Below are 25,674 nucleotides of genomic sequence, written 5' to 3' on the forward strand. Positions count from 1 at the left end.
TCGGCCCACCCGACGCCAGGCATCAGATGACCAATCCAAGAGCCCCAGGTCCCGGGGCCCAACGCACCAAGGCAACTCGACGGAGCTCAGGGACTTCCAGGTATACCAGTTGCCCTACCCCAACATAGAGAAAATTTATGTAGAGGTACGGATAGAGGGGGCCCCATGCCGCATGGAGCTTGACACGGGTTCAAATCTATCCATAATCTCGGCAAGGACCTTAAGGAAACTGTGTCCTACTGGGGGTCCCAAACTCAGGCCGGCCCCATTCACCCTCCGGGACTTCCAGAAATGTAAGGTCCCCACAATGGGGGTGGGGACCTTCAGGGTGCAATACCGAGGGCGGACGCGGCAACTGGACTTGCTTGTGGTCAAGGGCCCCTACATTAGCTTACTGGGATTGGCATGGTTTGGACCACTGGGACTAGCCATCACCGGAGTGAACCACACTACCTTACAAGTGGATGTGGACGCTATATGCAAGGAATTTCCAGGGGTTTTCGATGGGAAATTGGGACAGTATACGGGCCCCCCCATTGCTCTACAGCTTGACCCCGCAGTACGACCAGTCAGGCTCAAGGCCCGCCGGGTCCCGTTTGCCCTGAAACCACGTATAGACGAGGAATTGGACCGGCTAGTGGAGCAAGGAGTGCTGGAGCCGGTGCCTAATGCCCCCTGGGAAACCCCAATCGTCACACCCGTCAAGCCTAATGGTTCGGTCCGCATCTGCGCAGACTACAAATGTACTATAAACAAGGCCCTCACGGCCCATGCATACCCAGTGCCAGTGGTCAGCCATGTCCTTGCTACCCTGGCTGGGTCGAAAATTTTTGGCAAGCTGGACTTGGCCCAAGCATATCAACAGCTGCCAGTAGATGAGGCCACAGCAGAGGCACAGACGATTGTGACGCACAGAGGAGCGTTCAGGGTAAAGCGGCTGCAATTCGGTGTCAGCGTGGCACCAGGCATATTCCAGAATCTAATGGACTCGCTCCTTAAAGGGATTCCTGGCGTCACCCCCTTCTTCGATGATGTGTTGATTGCCGGGCCCACACCAGAGGAGTTTGAGGACCGCCTCCGCACCGTTCTGCACCGTTTCCAGACAGCGGGTCTCAAGGTGAAGCGGGAAAAATGTCTACTAGGAGTGCCTCAGGTGGACTTTCTGGGATTTATGGTGGACGCAGAAGGGGTCCACCCGACTGGGGACAAGGTACGGGCCATTTGTGATGCCCCAGCACCCAAGAGCAAGACTGAACTTCAGGCCTTCTTGGGACTATTGAACTTTTACCATTCCTTCCTTCCCCACAAGGCGGCGGTAGCGGAGCCCCTACACAGACTCCTGGACAAGCGGGCCCCTTGGGTGTGGGGCCAGCGCCAGGAGGCCGCATTCCAGGCAGTCAAGGACTTGCTTGTCTCAAACTCGGTCTTGGCACACTTTGACGAGAGGCTGCCGGTGGTGCTAGCATGCGACGTCTCACCCTATGGCATTGGCGCTGTCCTGGGACACCAACTCCCGGATGGGAGAGAGGTACCGGTGGCATACTTTTCCCAGACACTCAACGCAACCGAGCGGAACTACTCACAAATCGACAAGGAGGGTCTGGCAATTGTGAAGGGAGTAAAAAAATTCCATGATTTCTTGTACGGGCGGCCCTTCACCGTGGTGACTGACCACAAACCGTTGCTTGGCTTGTTTGCCCCCGAAAAGCAGACCCCCCAAGTGCTGTCTCCTCGTGTCCTCAGGTGGTCAATTTTCCTTGCCAGCTACCAGTATGCGCTGATTCACCGCCCGGGGAAGGCGATGGGCCATGCGGACGCCCTCAGCAGGCTACCACTACCGGAAACAGGCCCCGACCCAGCACCTGCACAAGAGGTTATGAGCCTGGAGCTGCTTCCCGACCGCCCCATTCAGGCACAAGAAGTGGCACACCACTCCAAGAAAGATAGGGTCATCTCCCGGGTCCTGGACTGGGTGTGGAGGGGATGGCCCAGCAGCAGGCCTGGGCCAGAATTCGCTGGCTACACAACCCGCAAACATGAACTGTCGGCCCACAAGGGGTGCCTTTTATGGGGAAGCAGGGTCGTTGTTCCCCAGCCCCTCCGCAAAAGGGTCCTCACAGCCCTACATGAGACACACCCAGGGGTAGTAAGAATGAAGGCCCTTGCCAGGAGTTATGTGTGGTGGCCGGGGATCGACGGAGAGATAGAGGCCTGGGTCAAACACTGCCAGGCCTGCCAAGAATCCCGCCCAGATCCCCCAAGGGCCCCAGTCCAGTCCTGGGAGTCCGCCCGAGCACCATGGTCACGCCTGCATGTGGACTTCGCTGGCCCCTTTCAGGGGAAAACATTCTTCATAGTGGTGGACTCCTACACCAAATGGCTGGAAGTCGCACTGGTACCGTCCACTTCTACGTCCGCAGCCATCCGGGTACTACGCAGGCTGTTTGCAACCCACGGGCTCCCTGACACTCTCGTCTCAGACAACGGGACTGCATTTACGTCAGGAGAATTCCAAACCTTCACAGCGCAGAACGCCATCCGCCACATCCGTTCGGCACCATTCCACCCTGCCACCAATGGCCAAGCAGAACGCATGGTGCGGACCACCAAGGACACCCTTCGCCGCATGACGCAAGGGGATTGGGAGTACCGCCTTGCCACATTCCTCCTAGCACAGCACAGCACCCCCAGCTCAACGACTGGCCGGAGCCCCGCTGAACTACTAATGGGTCGGCGCCTTGCAATCAGATTGGACCGCCTTCACCCCGATAGAGCTCAGGATGAGGTAGTGGTAGGGGAAGGCAGGAACCCCCGGACCTTCGAGGCCCAGGACCCAGTGTACGCAAAGAATTTTGGGGCAGGCCCAGCATGGGTACCCGCCACAGTCACCAGGGTCACTGGCCCTGTGTCGTACGAGGTGCTAACGGATGGAGGGCAATGCTGGCGCCGCCACTGCGACCAGATACGGCGACGATTCCCGGGAGAAAGCCAGGAGGAGGAAAGGGCAGAGGAGTCCCAAGGGAACAGTGGGGCAGTGAGGCCCATAGAGCAGCAGGGGCCAGCAGGAGAGGCAGAATCAGTAAATACAGAGAGGACCCGTGAGGCCGAAAGGACACCGGAACCAGAACCACGACTGAGCGAGCCGGTTGCGCCAGACCAAACAGCCCCATCACAGCCAGCATCCTTGGAACACGAGCCAGAACCTGAACACCGGACCAGGGAACACCACAGGCCGCAACGGACACGTAGGCCGCCAGCGTACCTTGAGGACTATGAATGCGACCTCCCGGGCAGGACTGGAACTTAGAGGGGAGGGGTGTTATGTACTGAGTCGAATAGGATCCAAACTGCAGCAGTCTGATTGGTCCTAGAACAATAGGATCCAAAAGGCAGCAGTCTGATTGGTCCTAGAACAATAGGATTCAGAATGCAGCAGTCGGATTGGTCCTAGAACAATGCAGCAGTATGATTGGTTGGCAGGAACCACCCAATCATGCTCCAGATTTAAGTGAATCCACAACCTGATTGGCTTACAGTAGAATTCCGGAATTAGCCAATCATGTGCAGCCCATTGTGTAAATAATGTATATAAAGCAGATACCTTGAGGGGACATTCATTCCTCCTCACCACTATGAGCTGAATAAAGAGCATGAAATCACTTTGCGACTCTGAGTATATTTCATTCCCTTTAAAAAAGGGAAATGTTGACAGCTATGCAAGCGGTGGCAAGAGCCCATGGCGTCCCAGGCACACACACAGGGTTTGTGTCCCTTTGGAGAATAGAAGACACAGCGGAGACTGTAGTGCTTTGAGAAATAGGGCTCATTTGCCTATTTACACCTTCAGTCTGCACAGAGGGAGTCCAGATTTTATGGCATGGCCCAAAAAGCATTGGAGGCAACCTTGCCTCTTCTCACCAAGATGGATCTCAGCCCTGCTTACTCCTAGAAACCCTTGCTTCAAACCTCCTTTTTCCTGTCCCCTCAAACACACACTCCATCACCTTGGTAACAGGATGCTAAAGGATTCCTCACCTCAAAGGCCCTTCAACGCCTTTCTGTAACTCTTCTTCTCCCCACAGGCGGCCAGATTGGTTTGCATAAGCCAGCCCAGGATTTCCCTGAATTCCCTGTCTGGCATAGTTTTACACTTTCATCCATATCCCAATTAATCAAAATCCTAACGTTAACAATAAATTATTTTACCCACATGTATGACAATACGGTTTGTGCCTACAAGTGCTTGGGGGCTGCCAGACCACTTCCTTTCCAGTATAATTGAAGGAGCATCTCCACCCCCATCGCTGAGGTCCAGTGCTGAGGGCCTTCTGCCCTGTGGAATGCCCTCCCATCAGATGTCAAAGAGATAACCAACTATCTGACTGGGAGCGACCACATAACACCGGTCTTGAAAGACCTACATTGGTTCCCAATACGTTTCCGAACACAATTCAAAGTGTTGGTGCTGACCTTTAAAGCCCTAAACGGCCTCGGTCCAGTATACCTGAAGGAGCATCTCCACCCCCATCGTTCAGCCCGGTCACTGAGGTCCAGCTCCGAGGACCTTCTAGCGGTTCCCTCACCGCGAGAAGCCAAGTTACAGGGAACCAGGCAGAGGGCCTTCTTGGTAGTGGCGCCCACCCTGTGGAACGCCCTCCCACCAGATGTCAAAGAGAAGAACGGCCTTGGTCAAGTATACCTGAAGGAGCGTCCCCACCCCCATCGTTCAGCCTGGACACTGAGGTCCAGCTCCGAGGGCCTTCTGGTGGTTCCCTCATTGCGAGAAGCAAGGTTACAGGGAACCAGGCAGAGGGCCTTCTCAGTAGTGGCGTCCGTCCTGTGGAACGCCCTTCCATCAGATGTCAAGGAAATAAACAACTATCTGACTTCTAGAAGACATCTGAAGGCAGCCCTGTTTAGGGAAGTTTTTAATGTCTGTTTTGTTTTTAATTTTTGGTTGGAAGTCGCCCAGAGTGGCTGGGGAAACCCAACTAGATGGGCGGGGTATAAATAAATTATTATTATTATTATTATTATTATTATTATTATTATTATTATTAATATCTGAGCAACAGGGCAGGCCTAAAAAAAAAGAACTGGACTTCTTTGTGATTTGAAAAATGACACGGAAAGGCCTTGAAAACAAAGGGATGAGGGGGTGAATAATGGGAAGACACGTATAACACCTTGCACAGGAAGCAGAATGCAGGACAAATGCTCACTGCCATAAACAGACAGAGCCAAGGCCAAATGGAGACCAGATATGGCCTAACCAATCAGTGCAAGGGGATTGGGATAAAGATTGATTAAGCAGGTCTAGTTTGGCACCATCCCAATACTCGCACCCAGAACCTCTCCTCCCGCCTCCTTCGCAGCGCTGAGTCTCACCAGACACTGCTGGGGTGGGTGATCCAAGCTCCGTAGGATCCATCTGACTTCCGGAAGGTGAGGATCCGCTCATAGCCTGCAGTGCAAAAGGCAAGAGAATCCCACATCTATCATGGCTGCTTTGCTTCCTCTCTGCAAAACATCCTCGTTTTAGTTTTAGTTTTGGCGGCATAGGGGTAACGGAAGAAACAGGCCAGGATCCTTCAGGGGCCCTGCGTGAGTGAAGGCAGATCCTTAAAATGAATGAATGGAGTGGGAGATCCTCAGCTGATCCATGCTCTTTGAAGTCTCTCTGAGCTTGAGGCCAAGGCCAAATGGTCCTCCTACTTCCCTGCCCCCACCTCCCAAATTGGCCTGCTCCAATTGGCACATGGAGATGGACTGCAAGGCAGGATGGGGAGGTGGTGTTGTGGCGGCATAGGCACCAGCCAATCAGTGCTGCTACCTCTTTGTGCTACTGAGCTGTTAGCTAAGGATGAACGTGGCCAGTCTGTTTATATATACAGTAATTTTATAGTATGCTTTTCCTGGTGAAAATTGCAGGTGTGTAAATTACCGGGGCGTGTGCAGTAATTTGTAAGTCAATACAGCTCAGCGCATCCCCTTTGTGTCTCCCAGCATGCATCATGGCCCATCACCTGAACGAAGGTTTTCCAGTGCTTTTTCCTTGCTCTCTGGTTTCAGGTGCAGCCACTGCTCTGTCTTGTCCAGGTACTGCATGGCATAGGCTCCGGGGGCCAGCAGGACCATGGTTTGCTCCCCGCATCCCTGGGGAACCCTCAGCAGAGACGAGAGGCCGTCCGGGGTCAGGGAGCTCTGAAGGACGTCAGCAGGCACTGAGCCTGGAGGCCCAAGGCAAAACAATGGTTCAGAACATGGCACGGGCCAGCGAGGGAAAACAACAAAACTATTTCCCATCTTCCCCCTACCACAACCCCGGCCAACTTCTATGCTTTTAAAACAATGTTTGCACAAGGCCCGGGCCACAGCAACACAGTCCATTTAAAGCACTGTGGCACCACCTTGAACTGTCATGGCTTCCTGCAAAGGATTGTGGGAGGTGCAGTTTGCTAAAGGAGACTATTGCCCTCCCAAATTTCCCTGTGAAGAGGAATTGATTGTTAAGCCATGCTATGAATTGTAGCTCTGGGAGGGGAACAGGGGTCTCCCTTAACAAACAGAAAAATAGGTATTATTATTATTATTATTAGTTTGTTTAAGGTGCTGATAAATCTCTGTTGGAGACCCATAGCGTCCCCTGCTTGCTTGATCCAAACCGGTTTAAGTCTGCCATGCCAGTGTGCCACTACAATCTGGAAATCTTTTAACTGCCAGCTGGAGAACAAGTGAAGCTAAAGAAAGGTTTGGAATCAAGATTCCTGCATTGCAAGGGCTTCCAACTCTACAATTCTATTATTCCCTCTCTGGCTTGTTTCTTGCACCTGTCAAACGGACGCTCATCTTGAAGTCGCTGCCGGGAATGGCGTTGGAGGGAATCTCGCCTGAAATCTCCACCGTTCTGGTGCGCCCATCTGTCTCGAACGGGGGGGGGGGGAGGGGGGGAGAATGAAAAACATTTAGCTCCTCACCACTGCAAGCCAACAGCTTCTGCAGCTCTTCTGAAGAATTTAGGGATCTGGGATTCACAGCCTCCCCCCTTGGCCAGCCCAGACTATTATGGTCTGTATACTTCCTGGAAACATCAGGCAGCCTCCCCAAAAAGCCTGTTTGAAATTTCCTTACAGCAGCTAAGTTCCTGTACGTAAAGAATGTGAGAAGAGCTCTGTAGCAGGATCAGGCCATGGGCCCATCATAATGTAGCACCCTGTTCTGACAGTGGCAAACCCAGATGCATTTTGGGTATAATGGAACAGTGACACTCCTCCTGTTCTAGCTCACAAGACGTCTCTGTTGCTCTCTAATCCTTTCCTTTCCAACGGCCAAGCATTTGGATGATCCTAGATGTAATAAATCATAATAATTTGGGAGATTGCCACGATACACTATACACCTAAGCCCTTTGTGGCTTAGAGCCCTCCTACCTATGGGACCGCCTCTCCTGATATGCCCCCACAGAGGACCTTAAGGTCCATGAATAACCATAGTTTAGAGGTCCCAGGCCCTAAGGAAGTCAGACTATCCTCCACCAGGGCCAGGGCCTTTTCAGTGATGGCTCCGACCTGGTGGAATGCTCTGTCCCATGAGACTAGTGCCCTTCAGGATTTAACCTCCTTCCGTCAGGCCTGTAAGACAGAGCTATGCCACCTGCCCTTTAATTTGAATTCAGCCTGATCTTTTATTTCCCTTCTCTTCCCTCCCCCTCCCCTTTTATGAAGATCATCCGCTCTGAGACCCCACAGCTAATTCTTCCCTGGTCTCCTCGCTGGCCCAAGTAGGACCAATTCAGCCAGCTAGCCCTGGGGATTATCTAATACTTATTTCCCCTAAATTGATTTTTGATTTTTATTGTTAATCATGTTTTTATACCTTATTTTATGCTGTTTTTATAATTAAGTGATTTAAATTTGTTAGCCACCCTGAACCCGGTTTTTGAACCGGGAAGGGCAGGGTATAAATAAAAGTTTATTATTATTACTATTATACTGCGTATTCTACTCTCCAAATAGAGGCAGGCAAGAGTGCAAGCTCTCTGCTCACAAGCTCCCATCTTCCAAACCACAAGTGCAAGAAATATAATCAATGCTGGAAGGGACTCTTGAATACTAGCCATGCTGGCGGGGGGGGGGCACATCTGGAGGGTCTCAGGTGCCCCCTCCTTATCTGACTTCTCTTTTGAGGTCGGGGGTTTCTTTTTACCATCTCCATTTTTTTAAAGGATGCTCACCTGCTATCAACCTATGGGTGACAGGGGGAAATAACCCATGTAATGCTTTGGGTGTGGTGTATGTATGCGTGTTCCGTATTTAAATGCCAAGAGTTGTTTCTGCATCACCCACCCTCAGGAACTGGGTTTCAGGTCTGCGTTCAAGTCTCCTACCTTTACTATCCAGGGAAACAGAATATTCTTCCACCTGGACGGCACCCTCTTTCTGCAAATGAAGAAGAATTGGAATAACGCTAAGAGGACCTGGAATTTAATTTAATTGGAAGTATAATTGTTCATTTATCTTCAGTTGGACAGAAGAGTGAAAGGAGTCTGTGAACTTGCCAAGCAACTGATAAGGTTCATTATTGAGTCATCTGCAATTCAACAGACGACTCCTCTTCCTAGGCTGAGAGGGGAAATTGTGAAAACAGGTTATTCACTGGGACGTAGGGATTTTTGCAGCTGTTGTTAAAGTTGCTAAACAACAGAGAAATGGAGAAATTTCTGAAACAACCATGGGATATCAGCTTCGCCCAAGACATGATGGATAACAGCAACAACAGGGGGAAAGAAGGACATAACATCTTATGAGGACAGGAAGAAATACCACAGAAAGAATAATTGCCACACACAGGAAGAACAAGGATATAGTTTGAGTTCCTCACTTGTAGTTTTATAAATCATTTAACTTGTTAACACAAATAGAAGTTATTAATATTGCAGTTGCTGAATAAGGGGTTATTATTATTTTGACCGGAATGTAATGGAAATTAAATAAGATTTTGGAACGCAGAAATAAAGCAAATAATCAAGCCATCAATTCTAGCACATGGGGGACCACCTTATCTAAATTATATAATTAGGTTTTTGAACTATTGGAATTGTATTATAAATGGGTATTGTTATAATGAGGCTATTATTCGATTGTAATCGAAAACTAATAAAATTATCAAAAAATGAAGAAGACTTGGGTGCATGTCACCATAAGAGCCAGAGTGGGGCAGCTGGCTGGTCTCCAGCGTGGAAAATCCAGCTTTGAATCCTTGCCTAGCCATTAAGTTCCTTGGAAAGCCCGCCCTGTGGAACGCCCTCCCATCAGATGTCAAGGAAATAAACAACTATGTGACTTTTAGAAAACATCTGAAGGCAGCCCTGTTGAAGGAAGTTTTTAATGTCTGGTGTTTTATTGTATTTTTAATACTTTGTTGGAAGCCACCCAGAGTGGCTGGGGAAACCCAGGTGGGTGGAGGTATAAATAATAATATTGCAACTACTCTATTCCAAACTTAAAAATTGAAAGTGTAATGATTCTTCAACATCAACTTCATTGGACTGGTCTTGTTGTGCAGAAGCCTGGTTATCTACTTCCAAAGCAACTATTCTATTCCAAACTTAAAAATGGAACGCGTAATGCTGGTGGTCAACAAAAGAGGTTTAAAGGCTGTCTCAAGACAAATCTTAAAAAATGTAGTATAAACAACAACAACTGGGAAACACTGGCCTGTGAGCGCTGCAATTGGAGAACAGCCTTTACCAAAGGTGTCGTGGGCTTTGAACAAAAACAAAAAAAAATTCCTTCCAGTAGCACCTTAAAGAGCAACTAAGTTAGTTCTTGGTATGAGCTTTCGTGTGCATGCACACTTCTTCAGATACACACTATGGCAGACCAACACAGCTACCTATCTGTAAGTGGGCTTTGAAGACACTCAAACTCTGGACGTAAGGGAGAAACGTGCTAAGAGGAAGGCACACTGGGCAAATCCATGATCAACTCCTGCCCGGAAACCAATGTCCCCACTGTGGAAGGATGTGTGGATCCAGAATCGGCCTCCACAGTCACTTACAGACTCACTGTTAAAACAGTGTTTATGGAAGACGATCTTACTCGGCTACGAGTGATCACCAAAGAAGGAGAAGAAGGAGGAGGAGGAGGAGGAGGAGAAGGAGAAGAAGAAGAAGGTGGGCCCAGAGTGGTGGTGGTCTTAGGAGCGGAAAAACATTCCCTGCGATGAAAGGCCTCTTACCTCAACCCTCAGTTTCTTGGAGACTTTGTCCCCTCCCCCAAAGCCACCAAGGGCGACGACCGTGATGGGGATGTCGGCCGCTCCCATGGGAACCAACACGAAGGGGATGGGGACCGCAGAGTTCCCGGGCACCTCCACCCGCTGCTTCCGTGCTGGGCCTACAGTGGCAGGAGAGCAGAGGCCGTCATGGGGCTCCAGGTATACTGACACCTAGAAAGGGGACAAAAGAAAGAATCAGGAGGCAGAAGAATCCGATCAAGCAGCATTCAACTGAGTTTTTTTACTCAGGGCTGACCTGCTGAAACTGACACGCCTTGCTTTTCGGCGGGTTTTCTCCAAGTAAAAATTACCGTATTTTTTACTTTATAAGATGCATGAGACCACAAGAGGCACCTAGTTTTTGGAGGAGGAAAACAAGAAAAAATATATTCTGAATCTCAGAAGCCAGAACAGCAAGAGGGATCGCTGCGCAGTGAAAGCAGCAATCCCTCTTGCTGTTCTGGCTTCTGGGATAGCTGCGCAGCCTGCATTCGCTCCATAAGACGCACACACATTTCCCCTTACTTTTTAGGAGGGAAAAAGTGAGTCTTATAGAGCAAAAAATACGGTAATTGAATAGACCGTGGATACACAGGTGGAGTTTATTTTATTTTTTCAAATATAGATTCTGAAAGGTGTGTGTGCACGGCCTGCTTTCCTTTCTGGTAAACAGGTTTCGCAAGTTTCAGTACTGTTTTGAAAACCTGCAATGCCTATTTTGGCCACAGGCAACGGCGGGATGATATATATAAATAAAACGAACCACAGCCAATGACAGGCAGTGCCGCCTCCTGATTGGTTGAAAGTAAGAAGGCAGGTAGGCGGGAGCAAGCGGAGGTTGGTGGGGCAGCGATCCATCTGCCCCCATGCTTATCAGCCACAAGCCTTTCTTATTTGCCCTCTCCAGCTACTTCATTGCAATGCCTGCCCAGAATTCTTCTGTGGAACCAGCTCCACACTTTCTGTTCCTGCCTCATGTCGCTTGCCTTGGCTTTTTTGGGCTGACAGCAGTTCCCAGGGACTCGCATAGGAAGCTGCCAGGTCACCTCAGTGTTGTCTGCACTGTCTGGCAGCAGTTCTCCTGGGTTTCCAGACAGGGTATGGTCACGGTCCCTAGCAGAGGTGCCAGGCAGTGAACGAGGGGCGTTCTGCACTCAAAGCAGGTGACCTGTGTAGGCACAGGATCAGCGGAAGGGAGAGGAGATTGTGGGAGCTTTGCTTACGCTGATGGACTCAGGCTGGTAGTTGTAGAGAACCGGCTGAAGCTCGATCTGTTCAAACTGCTTCACTGAGTAGGGCAGCCGGAGAGAGATGTGGAAGTTCTGGAAGACTCTGACTCGAACGGGTTCTGAGACGCAGATGCCTGAGAGAACGAGAACGAATGAGCCCAAGTGAAGGAGGAGGGAGGGAGGGAGGGAAATATGGGCAGTCGGATAACCGGGGGGGAATGACATTTCCTGGTTGTATTTTTTTGCAGGAGACACGGGATTAAGAAAAGATCAGAACGGCAACACTGACTTCCAGAACTGAGCTGAAAGCTGCCATTTTTGCTGGCAGGTCCCTGGGACAGATATTTTATCATTGTCCTTATTATTAATTGCTCTCACTGGGACCCTAAGGTGTATATATTCCGAGCACAATGTTGGTGCTGACCTTTAGAGCCCTAAATGGCCTCGGACCAGTATACCTGAAGGAGCGTCTCCACCCCCATCATTCAGCCTGGACACTGAAGTCCTTCCGGAGGTTTCCTCACTGCAAGAAGTAAGGTACCTGGAACCAGGCAGAGGGCCTTCTTGGTAGTGGCACCCACCTTGTGGAACGCCCTCCCATCAGATGTCAAGGAAATAAACAACTATCTGACTTTTAGAAGACATCTGAAGGCAGCCCTGTTTAGGGAAGTTTTTAATGTCTGATGTTTTATCTCTTTTTATTATTATTAATATTCTGTTGCGAGCTGCCCAGATAGGCGGGGTATAAATAATAAATTATTTTTATGATTATTTAGGTAGGTTCTAAAAATATACACCTCAAGGTAAAGAGGTGTGCCTTCCACATTCGCCAAAAGCTGTATAATGAAGGTGCCAAGCCTTCTCCTGGATAACTCACTCTACCCACAGAATTCAAGGGCACAAGCCCTACTTGCCTGCCATTGGCTGCCACCCCGTATGAATGTGTTCAATTTGTGCCACGTGCGATGCCATGTACACCTAAAAATGCACCTCTGAAGCTTTACTGAGGTGCCTGTTGATCAAGGAGGTGAGACTGGTGAGCACACAAACGCGGGACCTTTTTGGTGGTGGCTGAAGGCAATTTCATTGGACATCTGGCAGGCCCTGAGAATTGTGGCTTTTAAAAAGGCCTTAAAGATTCATTTCTTTGCTGAAACCTTCAGTTAATTAAAGAGATTTGAGCAGCATGATTACTATTTTGGATCGATTTGGATAGTTTTTCTATATTTTGCTGGCATAATGCCGGCTTTCGGGTGTTTACTACTGTTTGCAATGCTGTTTTGTTCAGTTATATATATATTTTTAAAGTATTTCATTGTATGCTGATATCAGATTGTGAACTACTTTGAGAAGACATGCCATTTGTAGAAAGCAGTAAATAATAATATAAGCTTATGCGGCATGGCAGAATGGGTTGGGAATAATAATAATAATAATAATAATAATAATAATAATATTTTATTATTTATACCCCGCCCATCTGGCTGGGCCTCCCCAGCCACTCTGGGCGGCTTCCAAAAGAATATTAAAATACTGTGTTTCTGTAGTCAGTTGAATGAAAATGGATGAATTAAACCCTGAAAGGGATAAATGAGTATTTAAGGTACCAGCAGCTAGAGAGTACAGTGTTTTGGTCCAAGAAATACATAAACGCCCAGCTCACCATTCGTATTAGACATGCTAACAGCCTGGATCTCCCAGGTGGTGATGGAATCAGGAAGAATCACGTTTGTCCTGTGGGAGACAGAAATGGGGCCTAAATATACTGTGAGAGGCAGGAAGGGACCAACATGGCGGAAGAGCAAGCCAATCACGTGGGGCCCATTGTGTAAATATTGTATTTAAAGCAGACATTCTGGGGGAACTTCCATTCCTCCTCACCACTATGAGCTGAATAAAGAGCATGAAATCCACTCTCAACTCCGAGTATATTTCAAGAACCAAGCCTCAGATGACCAAGCCCAGTCATCTTAGACCTGCCACATCCACACCTTATTCTACTCGTGGAGATTCCTGGGAACTACAGCATGTAAAAGGGCGCCAGGAACTATAGCTCTGCAAAAGAGCTATAATTTCCTCAAATTCTTTTCGGAATTATAGGGACAGAGCTACCTAAACTGAATAGCAACTTATTCATGTATGCAACTACAGCAGCAAAAATGTTGCTCGCCCAAAAATGGAAAGAAGCAGAAGTCCCAGCAAAGGAAGAATGGATAGATAAACTAATGGAGTATGCAGAAATGGCAAAACTTACCAGAAGAATAAGAAATAAAGACAAAAAGAATGGAAACGGTTCATTGAGTATTTACAGATAAATTGTAAACAGATAAGAACATTGGCGGGATTATTGTAATGACCTGCAGTTTCATAAGTATATATTTAAAGAAGATGAATAAATGAACAAATTAAGTTAATTTGGATGTCCAGAAGATATTAAAAATAAATGTAAGGAACTGCAAAAAGAGGAGGAAGGAAGTCAAGTTTTGAAAGGATAAAACGCTTGTAAAATTAGTGAAATGTATAACCCTGAAAAGCATTAAAAAAAATTAAAAAATGAACTGTAGTTCTGCAATGTCAGCAAGTTTTGAGGGGCAAGGCATCAAGGGGGATGATGCTGCAGCATCCATACTATACGCCACAACAGCTTCCGTGGGAGTCAGAATTTTTTGCTGATCTACTGCAAATCACCCAGAGATCTAATAGCAGATCCTGGTCTTCTGTCTACCTACCTTCTGTTCCCAGGATGCCTTGAGGCCCAGCTCTCTGACCTACTTACGTGAAGGTCCGCTCCACGTCAAATGATTTCCAGAGCCAGCTCTCGGGGAAGACGCTCCGCAACTGAATGAACTCCTCATCGAATAAGTCCTCTTCCAGCTCCTGGGTTTGTGCTGCATGGAAAGAGGAGGTTCCATGTTGAGAGCTGGGCTGAGGGATAGAGTTTGTATCCCTTCTCTGCCTTCCCTTCTCCTGAAGAAATCTCACAAGGCAGCAGAGGTTTTGATCAGTCTTCCTTCTCCTAGATGGGCTACTTTCTCAGGTGGATGAGCCCCATCTGCCCCTATGAAAAACTTTGATACAGTGGTACCTCAGGTTAAGAACTTAATTCGTTCTGGAGGTCTGTTCTTAACCTGAAACTGTACTTAACCTGAAGCACCACTTTAGCTAATGGGGTCTCCCACTGCCACCACACGATTTCTATTCTCATCCTGAAGCAAAGTTCTTAACCTGAGGTAATATGTCTGGGTTAGCAGTCTGTAACCTGACGCGTATGTAACCTGAAGCGTATATAACCCGAGGTACCACTGTAATATGGCACCCTGAGCGAGGCCACAATTTTGCAACCCCCAAGTGGGTCTTCTCTGTTATCAATTTTCTCAATTTTGTGCATGCCCCCCCCCCCGGTTCAGTGCCTTGTGTGGGGGAACTGCCCATGCCACCCAAAATCTGGCACTGGAGGCTCCCAATCTCTCGACTCACTCCGCCCAAGGCTGTGGGATCCCCAGGATTTTCGCCGTAGGCCAGCAGCAACTTTGCAGCAATCAAGGAAGGCTTGGCAACACTGCTGGGAGCCTGGGCCCTGGATCCGCTTGGCACGGTCCTCACACGTCAGCTTTTGGCGCAGCAGCACCATGCCCCCCTGGCAACACCGCCGAAGCTCTGGGGTTTGGTACTTGGAAACTGCAGGGAGGAAAGGAGGACCAAAAAGCGAATGAATGGGTGGATGGGAAAGGAACGCCAGGAGGTTGGGGGGCCGGGAGAGAGAGAAACCAAAATAAATGCAGCCACTTTCCCTTCCGTGAGGTTCAGGCCTCTTTCGCATTATTGCAAGGACAGAGGGGTGGTACGTGGGAAGAGAACCAGGGAGGAACTGATCTGTGCGCTCCAAAGCTAAGCATTTAAAAGTAAAGGTAAAGGGACCCCTGACCATTAGGTCCAGTCGTGGCCGACTCTGGGGTTGAGGCGCTCATCTCGCTTTACTGGCCGAGGGAGCCAGCGTACAGCTTCCGGGTCATGTGGCCAGCATGACTAAGCCGCTTCTGGCGAACCAGAGCAGCGCACGGAAACACTGTTTACCTTCCCGCCGGAGCGGTACCTATTTATCTACTTGCACTTTGATGTGCTTTCGAACTGCTAGGTTGGCAGGAGCTGGGACCGAGCAACGGGAGCTCACCCCGTCGCGGGGATTCGAACTGCCAACCTTCTGATCGGCAAGTCCTGGCTCTGTGGTTTAAACCACAGCGCCACCATGCTGAAAAGACACATGGTGCTTCATTTTCAAGAGAATGGTGTGCAAGTTCTGTTACGTACAGCAGAACTTGACGGGAAGCACAAGCCCTCCAAACCATTTGCCCAGATTGCAAACGCAGAAAACAGTAGAACTAGCTGAAAGACAACACATGGAGATCTACATCAGTGCACCCCTAATTAGAATTCTTGCATAATTATGATATTATTGTACAATCTTAGAAGGGTGTGTCATCTTGGAAGGGTGTGTGGCTGTGACTGACGGATGCCAGACTGACTGATGGGTGTCAGATCCACCAACGACATCAGCAAGGAGTTGCTGGTCTTAACTGGGTTGTTATAACAATTGTCACTTTAAGAAACTTGTGCTTTCTTTTCCCTCCTCCCTCTCCTTTCTTTTTCCTCGTGTGTCATGTCTTTTTAGACTGCAAGACTCCGAGAGCCCCTTTGGCTAAATAAATGGACAATGACTAAACAATAGCAAACACATGATTAAAAAAAAACCAGGTAGAGTGTTTCAAAGGTGTCAGAGTGTGTGCCTCAGTTGAATCTGACTTCAGCGCTGACAATGGGCAGCAACCTCCGCCACGCCTGAGGGGCATAGACTGGCATTGGGGCACAGGACTGGCCACACGGGGGACACACAGCTCTGTCTCCGACACCTTGCCACCACTCCCTGCCCTCCTGCATCTGCCACCTGAGGCAGCTGCTTCATTATGCCTCAAAGTAGAGCCGGCCCTGGAGGCGTCCTCCATTTCCCACCCCCTCAGGGTTATCACCCCTCTTCCCTCGTGTCACTTACGCTTCTTCTGGAGCTCTTTGTGGAACTCCAGTGAACGCTTCTTCCGGGAAGCATCGGGGCTGCACCCATGTGCTAGAAGAACAGAAAGAACAAGGTGCTAATCGGAATTGTAGGTGCCGAAATCCCAAGAGAGAAGAAAAGACTTTTTATGTATGCGACGACAGCTGCGCGGATGCTGTTAGCTCAGAGATGGCAAGAAGATAAGGTCCCTACCAGAAAAGAATGGCAAATGAAGCTATTGGATTACAGTGGTACCTCGGGTTAAGTACTTAATTTGTTCTGGAGGTCCGTTCTTAACCTGAAACTGTTCTTAACCTGAAGCACCACTTTAGCTAATGGGGCCTCCTGCTGCCGCTGCGCTGCCAGAGCACAATTTCTGTTCTTATCCTGAAGCAAAATTCTTAACCTGAAGCACTATTTCTGGGTTAGCGGAGTGTGTAACCTGAAGCTTATGTAACCCAAGGTACCACTGTATACCCAAATGGCAAAACTGACCAGAAAGCTCAGGAAAGCCACTTCTGCCTAAGGAGGAGGTGGGGTTGCGGACGTCATGGCTCCTCCCACGTGCGCGGTAGGCAGAAGCCAGCCCCATGCGATTGGGGGGATTCCCAGCCGCATCATCCCCTGGCCAGCCAATTGGCTGGCTTGGGGGGCGTGGCCTGCCCTATTTAAGGCAGGACGCGGCCGGGGATCTTCCTCTTTGTTGCCCGTCAGCTGTTCCTGCTTTTCTCACCCTCCCGCCCTATAAGGTTCTCGTTCCTTGACCTTGCTGTGGACCGTGGTTGGTTGCTGTTGAGGGGCCTGGTAAGAATTTTTCCACTTGGCAAATTGGCACCAGACACTTGGTTTTCGCTTACCTCGTAGCAAATCATCACAACTTTCTGGGTATTGGCGGTTAGGCATTGGTATTGTTCTGTAGATGGAAGAGGGGAGGAAGTGCCATCACCTGCCCCACATATTGAAGGGTAGTCCGATAAAGGATTCCGGGGGGGCGTGGCCCTGTCCGAAGCCTGGGGAGGTGAGGGCCTAAGGCACACCCCCTAGCGGTGACCCCGGAAGAGCTCCTAGTTGATGTGCCTCAGCAGGACTCCCCCTACTGGTGGTTAACCCTTCCCGGACTTCGAGCAGACGGGCTGGAGTTCACCTGTACCCAAGAAAGTTGTGGCCTTTTTTTAGCCCATTAACCTTAATAATTGTGTCGTGTGTCATTATTTCCACATGGGAGGGGGGGGGGTTTCGGAAACTCGCCACGCAACCAGGAAGACCAAAACTTTCATATGGAACGGGGGAAATTTGCAATTTTCCTTAAAGACCACTGTAAGCAGCTGAAAACATTAGCAGGGCTGCAAAACCACTTGTAATGAAACGAGAACTATGGATGCAATGCAGTTATAGAAAACTTGGCTTATCTAAAAAAAGATGTAGTAGAAAAGGTTTAGTAAAAGAACCCACGAAGGGGAAGGTGGGAAGTCCAGAGATTGGAGGGAATCTTGTCATTTCGGAGGTGTTGTGGTATGAATATAAACTTAAATATGTAAAACCAAATAAACATTATGTAAAAAAGAAAGAAAAAGTTGCAATGGTAGAAATGAGATGTAAGTGCGTCAGTCAACAATGCTCCCCGCTCCCCCAAACCCCCTCTCTGACCATATCCTTGTTTTCTGCTCCTCCTAACAAACTCACCTTTCCGGAGGGGGCTCATCAGCTCACCAGCCCGAATGGAGAGACCAGCATCCCCAAAAACGCTGAGGGTGTTTTCCCCACTGCCAGCCGTGCAGCCCAGGTCGTAGCTTCCCATGGCCTGGAAGACCTGTTTTCCAGAAAGAGAGGATTACAGAGATGGGTCAGTGCAACAGTGCACATGATCCAAACGTGCACAGAATCAGTCCTTCAATGCGGCGGCAGCACTGACACTGGGCAGGTGCGTTTGCTGTCCTGGTCTCCGTGCCTGCTCAAAACTTTTTTTGTCTAAGCAAGCCTAACCTGACATTGTAAATTTGGTGTGTATTTTAATGTGAGATTTTATTTTATAGTGTGCCTAATTTTATTTTGAAAACTTGCCTCTGGCATCCTTTAACATAACATCAGTTAATATCCTTTAATGTACATTTTGCATTTCACAGGTTTGGTGAGGTACACTGGTACCTTGGGTTAAGAACTTAATTCGTTCAGGAGGTCTGTTCTTAACCTGAAACAGTTCTTAACCTGAGGTACCACTTTAGCTAATGGGAGCTCCCATTGCCACCCCGCCGCCACCGCACGGTTTCTGTTCTCATCCTGAAGTAAAGTTCTTAACCCAAGGTACTATTTCTGGGTTAGCGGAGACTGTAACCTGAAGCATCTGTAACCTGGAACGTCTGTAACCCGAGGTACCACTGTATGTAAATATTGATAAATAGATAAGATGACCCTTCTTGGATTACACCACTGGCCACTACAGTCATACCTCGGAAGTCAAACAGAATCTGTTCCGGAAGTCCGTTCGACTTCCGAAACGTTCAGTAAGCAAGGTGCGGCTTTCGATTGGCTGCAGGAAGCTCCTTCAGCCAATCTGAAGCCGCGGAAGCCGCGCTGGCTTCTGCATTGTTTGGGAGCCAAAACGTTCGACTAAGAAGGCGTTCTGGATCCAAGACTGTAATCTGTTTTCAACAGTGCCTAACCAGGTGCCTCTGGTTAGACAAGCCCACAAGCAGGCTAGAAGGAGCAAATAAGGAAAACAGAGAGCTACCTTATACCATGTCAGACCACTAGGCCCATCTCTCAGGAATGTCTCTACACTGAGCCGCAGCAGCTTTCAGGAGCTTCAGGCAAGTGTCTCTCCTCGCTTATGGTCACCAGATTTTTTTCAATGAATCCGGGGACTCTTTTTTTTTTTTTTTGAAGCTGAGTCAGTCAGTAGTGGGGATGGTGAGGCAAAAGACCCTGGGCCCAAGCAGACATGCATATTGTATAAAGGTGCAAAGCCCTTCTTTCGCACCCCGTGAAACATAAATGCGCAGAGTTTTTTAAAAACTGGGCAACGGCGTGCCACCTGCCCGTGATTCCTGAGCCTCCCCCAATCTCCTTCCCCCTTCCCCCTTTGTTTTGACTAATCAGGGGAGGCTTGGGAGTCGTGGGGTTTCCCCGTTTTTTTAAAAAAACTCTTCACATTTATGTTTCACAGGGTGTGAAAGAGGGGCTTTGCACCTTGCCTGGCAGAGAAACCGCATGCCTTGCACCCCTCCTGGGCAACGGCTGCCTGCCTGCAACTCTCAAGCCTCCCCCAATCTGTCAAAACAAAGGGAGAAGGGGGCAGGAGATCTGTACCGCCGGACGTCCCTGGTTCCCCCTCGGCAGTGGCGGCGGCAGCAGTGAGCAGCTCCTGAACCCAGCCAGAACCAGCTGTGCTACCAGGCTGGCTCTGGGCTGCTAAGGCTGCCGCTGCCACGTTTCCCGGAAACAGATTTGCAATTCTGGGGACATTCCGGGGACGGAATTTGTCCAGGGACAGATTTGCAAATCTGGCACTGTCCCCGGAAACTGGGGACATCTGGTAACCCTATCCTAGCTGTACCCAGAGATGCCAGGAATCGAACCTGGGACCGTCTGCATGCAAAGCAGATGCTCTATCGACTGAGCTATGGCTCTTCCCTGCTATGACATGAGGGTGGTAGCAGAATTCACCTACGCACAGGCAATCCTCATTTTGCATCGGGGTTATGTTTTGGACCTTCATCTGGTTTCGGAGCTATGTGCACATGTGTGACATGTGTGATTGTGCATCATTTGGATTGTGCATCATTCAACTGGTCGCTGCCTGTACGTATTTATTCAAAAGGGTTCCTAAAAGGCTTGTTTATTTATTTATTTATCAAAACTGATAAAACGGCATGGTTGTAAAACAAACAAACAAAAAAACCCCACACATGCAACCACCCTCAAAGAAGTTTACAGATCGTAACTCTAAGTGCAATTTTAAAAACCCCCAATAAAGCAGCATTGTAAAAACTGAGGTGCTACTTAAAAAAAAAACACACACACACCTGTAAAACAGTGTAATAAAAAGAGCTTGCAAACAGGAATTTGGTCATAAAAGGGACCAAACTGAGTAAGTTAATTAAGTCACCTGTTTGGGCTCCCCCACGGCTGTCATTACTGGGTAGGTGGACTGACAACATGGAAAGCTTGTCTGTCTGAATCACTTTTGACATGGATGTTAGCTGTAGCTGGGATTGAAATAGCTCAGCAGTGGAAAACCTTGGAAAATCCACATTTGTCTTTGTGGAATAAGGACTTGTGGACTTTGGCTGTTGCAGAAGAAGTTACACACAAACTGCTTGTTTCTGGGGGTGTGGGGGGTGTGGAGGACTCAGAACATCATTGGCTGAGGTTTTATTTCCTATTCTTCGGACTTAGATGCTAAATATTCACCATCCACGCCAGCTCAGGAAATGGGGACGTTGTGATTTATGTTGTTGTTGTTTAGTCGTTTAGTCGTGTCCGACTCTTCGTGACCCCATGGACCAGAGAACGCCAGGCACTCCTGTCCTCCACTGCTTCCCGCAGTTTGGTCAGACTCATGCTGGTAACCTCGAAAACACTCCAACCATCTCGTCCTCTGTCGCCCCCTTCTCCTTGTGCCCTCCATCTTTCCCAACATCAGGGTCTTCTCCAGGGAGTCTTCTCTTCTCATGAGGTGGCCAAAGTACTGGAGCCTCAGCTTCACAATCTGTCCTTCCAGTGAGCACTCAGGGCTGATTTCCTTAAGAATGGAGAGGTTTGATCTTCTTGCAGTCCATGGGACTCTCAAGAGTCTCTTCCAGCACCATAATTCAAAAGCATCAATTCTTCGGCGATCAGCCTTCTTTATGGTCCAGCTCTCACTTCCATACATCACTACTGGGAAAACCATAGCTTTAACTATACGAACCTTTGTTGGCAAGGTGATGTCTCTACTTCTCAAGATGCTGTCTAGGCCTGTCATTGCCCTTCTCCCAAGAAGCAGGCGTCTTTTAATTTTGTGGCTGCTGTCACCATCTGCAGTGATCATGGAGCCCAAGAAAGTAAAATCTCTCACTGCCTCCATTTCTTCCCCTTCTATTTGCCAGGAGGTGATGGAACCAGTGGCCATGATCTTCGTTTTTTTGATGTTGAGCTTCAGACCATATTTTGCACTCTCCTCTTTCACCCTCAATAAAAGGTTCTTTAATTCCTCCTCACTTTCTGCCATCAAGGTTGTGTCATCTGCTTGTGTATAAATACTTTCTTTTCTTTATTTGTTTATTGCTTGTTGGCTTTAGCATAGGGAACGATGTCATACTCTGCTGCTGCACTTTTGGGATGTTAGAAATATTAGCAATAAAGGAAGTTTTTAAAAAAAATGAAAGTGACCAAAAGAAGGCCAGGGTGAGCCTAGGCAAAAAGATATGCCTTTGAAAAGGCAACCCCAATGACAATAACCTGTGGGAAGTTATTCCGGGGGTAGCCAAGGAGCCTAGAAACAAACGGCTGTCTCCAACTAAGTTCTACTCAAGAGTAGACCCTCAAAATTAATGGAGATGGGTTCCTCACATCCGTGAATTTCAGTGGACCTCCTCCGAGGATGACTAATGCTGATTACAACTAAAAAAACATTAAAAATTACAAGAAAGAGACTGAGGAGAAATGTGTGTGGCTGTACCTTGTCTTGTGTGAGGCGATTCTTCCGGTTGAGGGCATAAACAGCCGAATCGGTGGCAGCCAGGGATACGTAGGCTCTCGCATCAGTGTCTATGGTGAGGCTCAGGAAGTCCTGAGGGTGCAGATCAGTACTTGAAGTCCGGAGTACCAGCTGGAGATTGGAGGGGCATAGACATTAGGGGCAGCCATTTTAACGCCCTGCATTTTAACGCCCCCAATACCCTTGTAAACATCTGCTCCGTTCAGGAAAGGTTCAGTGAAGGACAATTTTCACAATTTTTTTTGGAGAAGGCCTCACCTTCCCCTCACAGCTGTCAACGACATCCACCCAGATGGAGTTGGCCACGACTTCATCCCTGAGGCGATAAAAGGCCACAAATCGAAACGTGGGCATCAGGCTGGGGGTGATGGGAACGGAAACGACAGTGTAGGAGCCTTGGGCCACGCTGTTGACAGAGACAATGTCCCCCTTGTTCAACACCTGGAGGGAAAGGATCAGTTCAAAGAATAGTGCTTAAGCACGGGAATATGCAGTGATTTTGAATGTTCATGTTTCATATATGTTGTCTTAGCACTGAGGTACAGTGGTGCCTCGCAAGACGAAAAGAATCTGTTCCGCGATTCTCTTCGTCTAGTGGTTTTTTCGTCTTGCAAAGCAAGCCCATTAGTGGCTTAGCGGATTAGCGCTATTAGCGGTCTAGAGGCTTTTAGCGATCAGCTGTTAAGCGGCTTATCAGCGGAACAGCTGATAAGTGGCTTAGCGGCTTAGGAAAGGGGGGGAGCGGAAAAAAACGCGGGAACTCGCAAGATTTTTTCGTCTTGCGAAGCAACCCCATAGAGAAATTCGTTTAGCGAAGCGCCTCCAAAACGGAAAACCCTTTCGTCTAGCGGGTTTTCCGTCTTGCGAGATGTTCGTCTTGCGGGGCACCACTGTAGCCCTATAACATGAGTAAGGCAGCTGCCTTAGTGCTGGTGAGGTGTTTGGGGACAGAGCTGTGACGGCTACACAGTTTTCCCCGTGCCCCACAGTCTAGCCTGCTTGCCTCAGGAGGGCACTGCCCTAATTTTAGGCCAAGTTGCCTACAAAAGTGTGTTTCTTAGAATAAATTCACACCAAAATGCTTGATGAATTTTCGAGACGGTTTTAAATAGAACCAACGCAAGGTGACATGGGAATGCGGAGAAATGAACTTAAATCTGGAAAAACGAAAAACCAAGAGAAACCAAAAATTGATTGGCCCATCTTTGCCCTTAACCCATCTTTCCTTCATCCTAGAAAGGTTAGGGCCCCTTATAACACCCCAGGAAGGATTCACCATGTAATAGAATCGGGAGAAGGCAGTCGATCCAACGCTTTTCAACCCTAATGTAAGGGTCTCTCCAGGGTTCAAGCCTTGATATTTGGGGCTTTCGATGATCAAGTAGTTTCCTGTTGGGGAGTCCATGCGTTTGGCAGTCAAGGTGACCTCTGCTGGAGACTCTGTTCCGACTCTTAGCTGTGTGGGTGACAAAGGCACACAAAAACACAAAGTCACATATTCGCTTCTCGGACGGCCCTACATTTAAACACAGTTTGGAAACTTCAACGGGTACAGAAGGCTTCTTTTAGAAGGCCAACAGGAGCTAGATTGCTGGACAGCCAATGTAGGGGTTGTTAGACTACAACTCCCATCACCCTTGACCATTGGGCTGTGAGAGCTGGGACTGATGGGAGTTGAAGTCCCACAACATCTAGATGCACCATGTTGAGTACCTATCATGGGCTTCTGATTGGGTGCAGAGGAACAGTGGGAGGAACCAGCTGAGGAACCACCAGGGGAAGAAGGCTCAGAGCCCAGGTAGAGGTGGCAGGACAATGATGAGTGCTCAGAGGGAGAAGACTGGGAAGAGGTAACAGGGCTTAGTGAGCTGAGAGAGTTTGTGGCAGAGAGAAGTCCAGAACAAGGCAAAAGCTGAAGCAGGTGATAAGGAGGAGGGAGACCAAGAGGTAGAGATGGGTCTGGCCGGTGAAGAGTCACAGGTGTCTCCCCCTCCTGCTGCGACAAGCTCCCCTCCTCCCTGGTTTCCCAGGACCAGGAAAGGGCTGAAAAGGGCAGAGGAGAAGTTAGCTTTGTGCAGGCACAGTCTCAGATTGCTTGGGAAACGCCCTGCAGAGGAGGGGACTTAGACAGCTATGGGGAGGTGGGAACTTTCAGCAACTGATTCATGGGGCCAGATCTACTGGAGATGAGCTGCTGTGCTCATTAGGCCTGATGCTCCACCACAAGTCTGCAAAGATCACTTTTGTGCTAATAAAGAGTTAATTCCAGCTTTGAACAGTATGATTTACTGTTTGACAGAACCCTTTGGCTATATGGTTTATGCATATCCGATTTGCAACAGTTGCATTGACTACCTATTCTTGTTTAGACAAGTCTACCCAGATTCTTAGAAAGCTGAGGTGATTTTAATCTGTTTTAGTATTTTAACTTTAGTATGGACGGAATTTTCCTGATTTTGCTGTTTTGTCTTTTGTAAATCGCTTTGCGCTGTTTAAACAAAAAAATTAAATAAAACAATGTATGAATTCGATGAAATAAACAAATGAAATAAATGAGTGCTTTTGGCTAGCTCAAATGCATCCTTGAATTGTGAACCACTCTGAGATCTTCGGGTGAAGGGTGGTATACAAATTTAATAAGTAAAATAAATAAAATAAACTTGCTTGCCTCTGGCCCCACCCAACACTGTCATGTGATACACACACAAATCCAGAAGGTTTGCCAAGAAAGAAGGTAGCCCTCGAGTACTGAAAAAGGGTATACTGCCTCTGCCTTAGTGGTGTGGGACCTGGTTATTAGAAGGCCCACATTCACCCAGAACTGCTAGAAGCTAAGACTGGCCTTGGAGACTCTGCTGTGTGACTTGCCCCACTGAGAATATATATATATATATATATATATATATATATATATATATATAGCCAGCAACAGGGCTATATATTCGGTGATGACCCCAGCATCTTTGGTGTTATGTACTGAAGTTCTCACCCTGGGCCAGCAGGGGGATACTATAGATAGTTATGCAAATGAAGGATTGAAAGTGACGTTCAGTGATTGGATAGTTTGTATGCAAATGAAGGATCAAAAGTGACGTTCAGTGATTGGCTAGTTACAGAAAATAGTTACTATTGCATTCTAGTGGAGCTCTATATAAGCAGGCTGACTGAGCTCCTCAGTTCAGTTCTGTTCCAGTTTACAAATAAAGAGCTGCTTTGGAAGAATCGCTGTGTTCGCCCACAACTTAACATTTGGAACACCTTGCCCCAAGAATTTCATTTGATCCCACCTTTGGTGGTTTGTCTACTCCTCCTCCTCCAGAGGAAACTGAAGATTGAAATGAACTTCCTATTGTTTAGGGCAGGTCCAGTTTGTAGTTCCACTGCCCTCAGAAATTCAGACGGCCCCCTAAGTTGTGGAACTC

The 25,674-nt window shown here is 48.3% G+C and overlaps 1 protein-coding gene across 3 annotated transcripts in view; it reads right to left on the minus strand.

Annotated features, from left to right (window-relative positions):
• The window catches only part of LOC310836684 (complement C4-A-like), a 73,423-nt gene that overhangs the window by 23,156 nt on the left and 24,593 nt on the right, over nucleotides 1–25,674 (minus strand). For all 3 annotated transcript variants that reach the window (XR_014560178.1, XM_083722371.1, XM_083722372.1), the window contains exons 12-25: nucleotides 23,529–23,708; nucleotides 22,511–22,693; nucleotides 22,214–22,363; nucleotides 18,238–18,364; nucleotides 16,555–16,626; nucleotides 14,985–15,185; nucleotides 14,284–14,395; nucleotides 13,171–13,241; nucleotides 11,502–11,641; nucleotides 10,240–10,449; nucleotides 8,387–8,438; nucleotides 6,831–6,920; nucleotides 6,027–6,230; nucleotides 5,389–5,464 (exon numbers count right to left, since the gene is read on the minus strand). Coding sequence is in view for 2 of the 3 variants with exons in the window: in XM_083722371.1 (XP_083578497.1) it covers nucleotides 5,389–5,464; nucleotides 6,027–6,230; nucleotides 6,831–6,920; nucleotides 8,387–8,438; nucleotides 10,240–10,449; nucleotides 11,502–11,641; nucleotides 13,171–13,241; nucleotides 14,284–14,395; nucleotides 14,985–15,185; nucleotides 16,555–16,626; nucleotides 18,238–18,364; nucleotides 22,214–22,363; nucleotides 22,511–22,693; nucleotides 23,529–23,708 (1,868 nt within the window). In the remaining variant the exon portion in view is untranslated. The remainder of the gene's footprint in view (nucleotides 1–5,388; nucleotides 5,465–6,026; nucleotides 6,231–6,830; nucleotides 6,921–8,386; nucleotides 8,439–10,239; nucleotides 10,450–11,501; nucleotides 11,642–13,170; nucleotides 13,242–14,283; nucleotides 14,396–14,984; nucleotides 15,186–16,554; nucleotides 16,627–18,237; nucleotides 18,365–22,213; nucleotides 22,364–22,510; nucleotides 22,694–23,528; nucleotides 23,709–25,674) is intronic.

This window comes from Podarcis gaigeae, assembly GCF_964106915.1.
Source record: "Podarcis gaigeae genome assembly, chromosome: 2".
NCBI classification, from domain to species: domain Eukaryota; kingdom Metazoa; phylum Chordata; class Lepidosauria; order Squamata; family Lacertidae; genus Podarcis; species Podarcis gaigeae.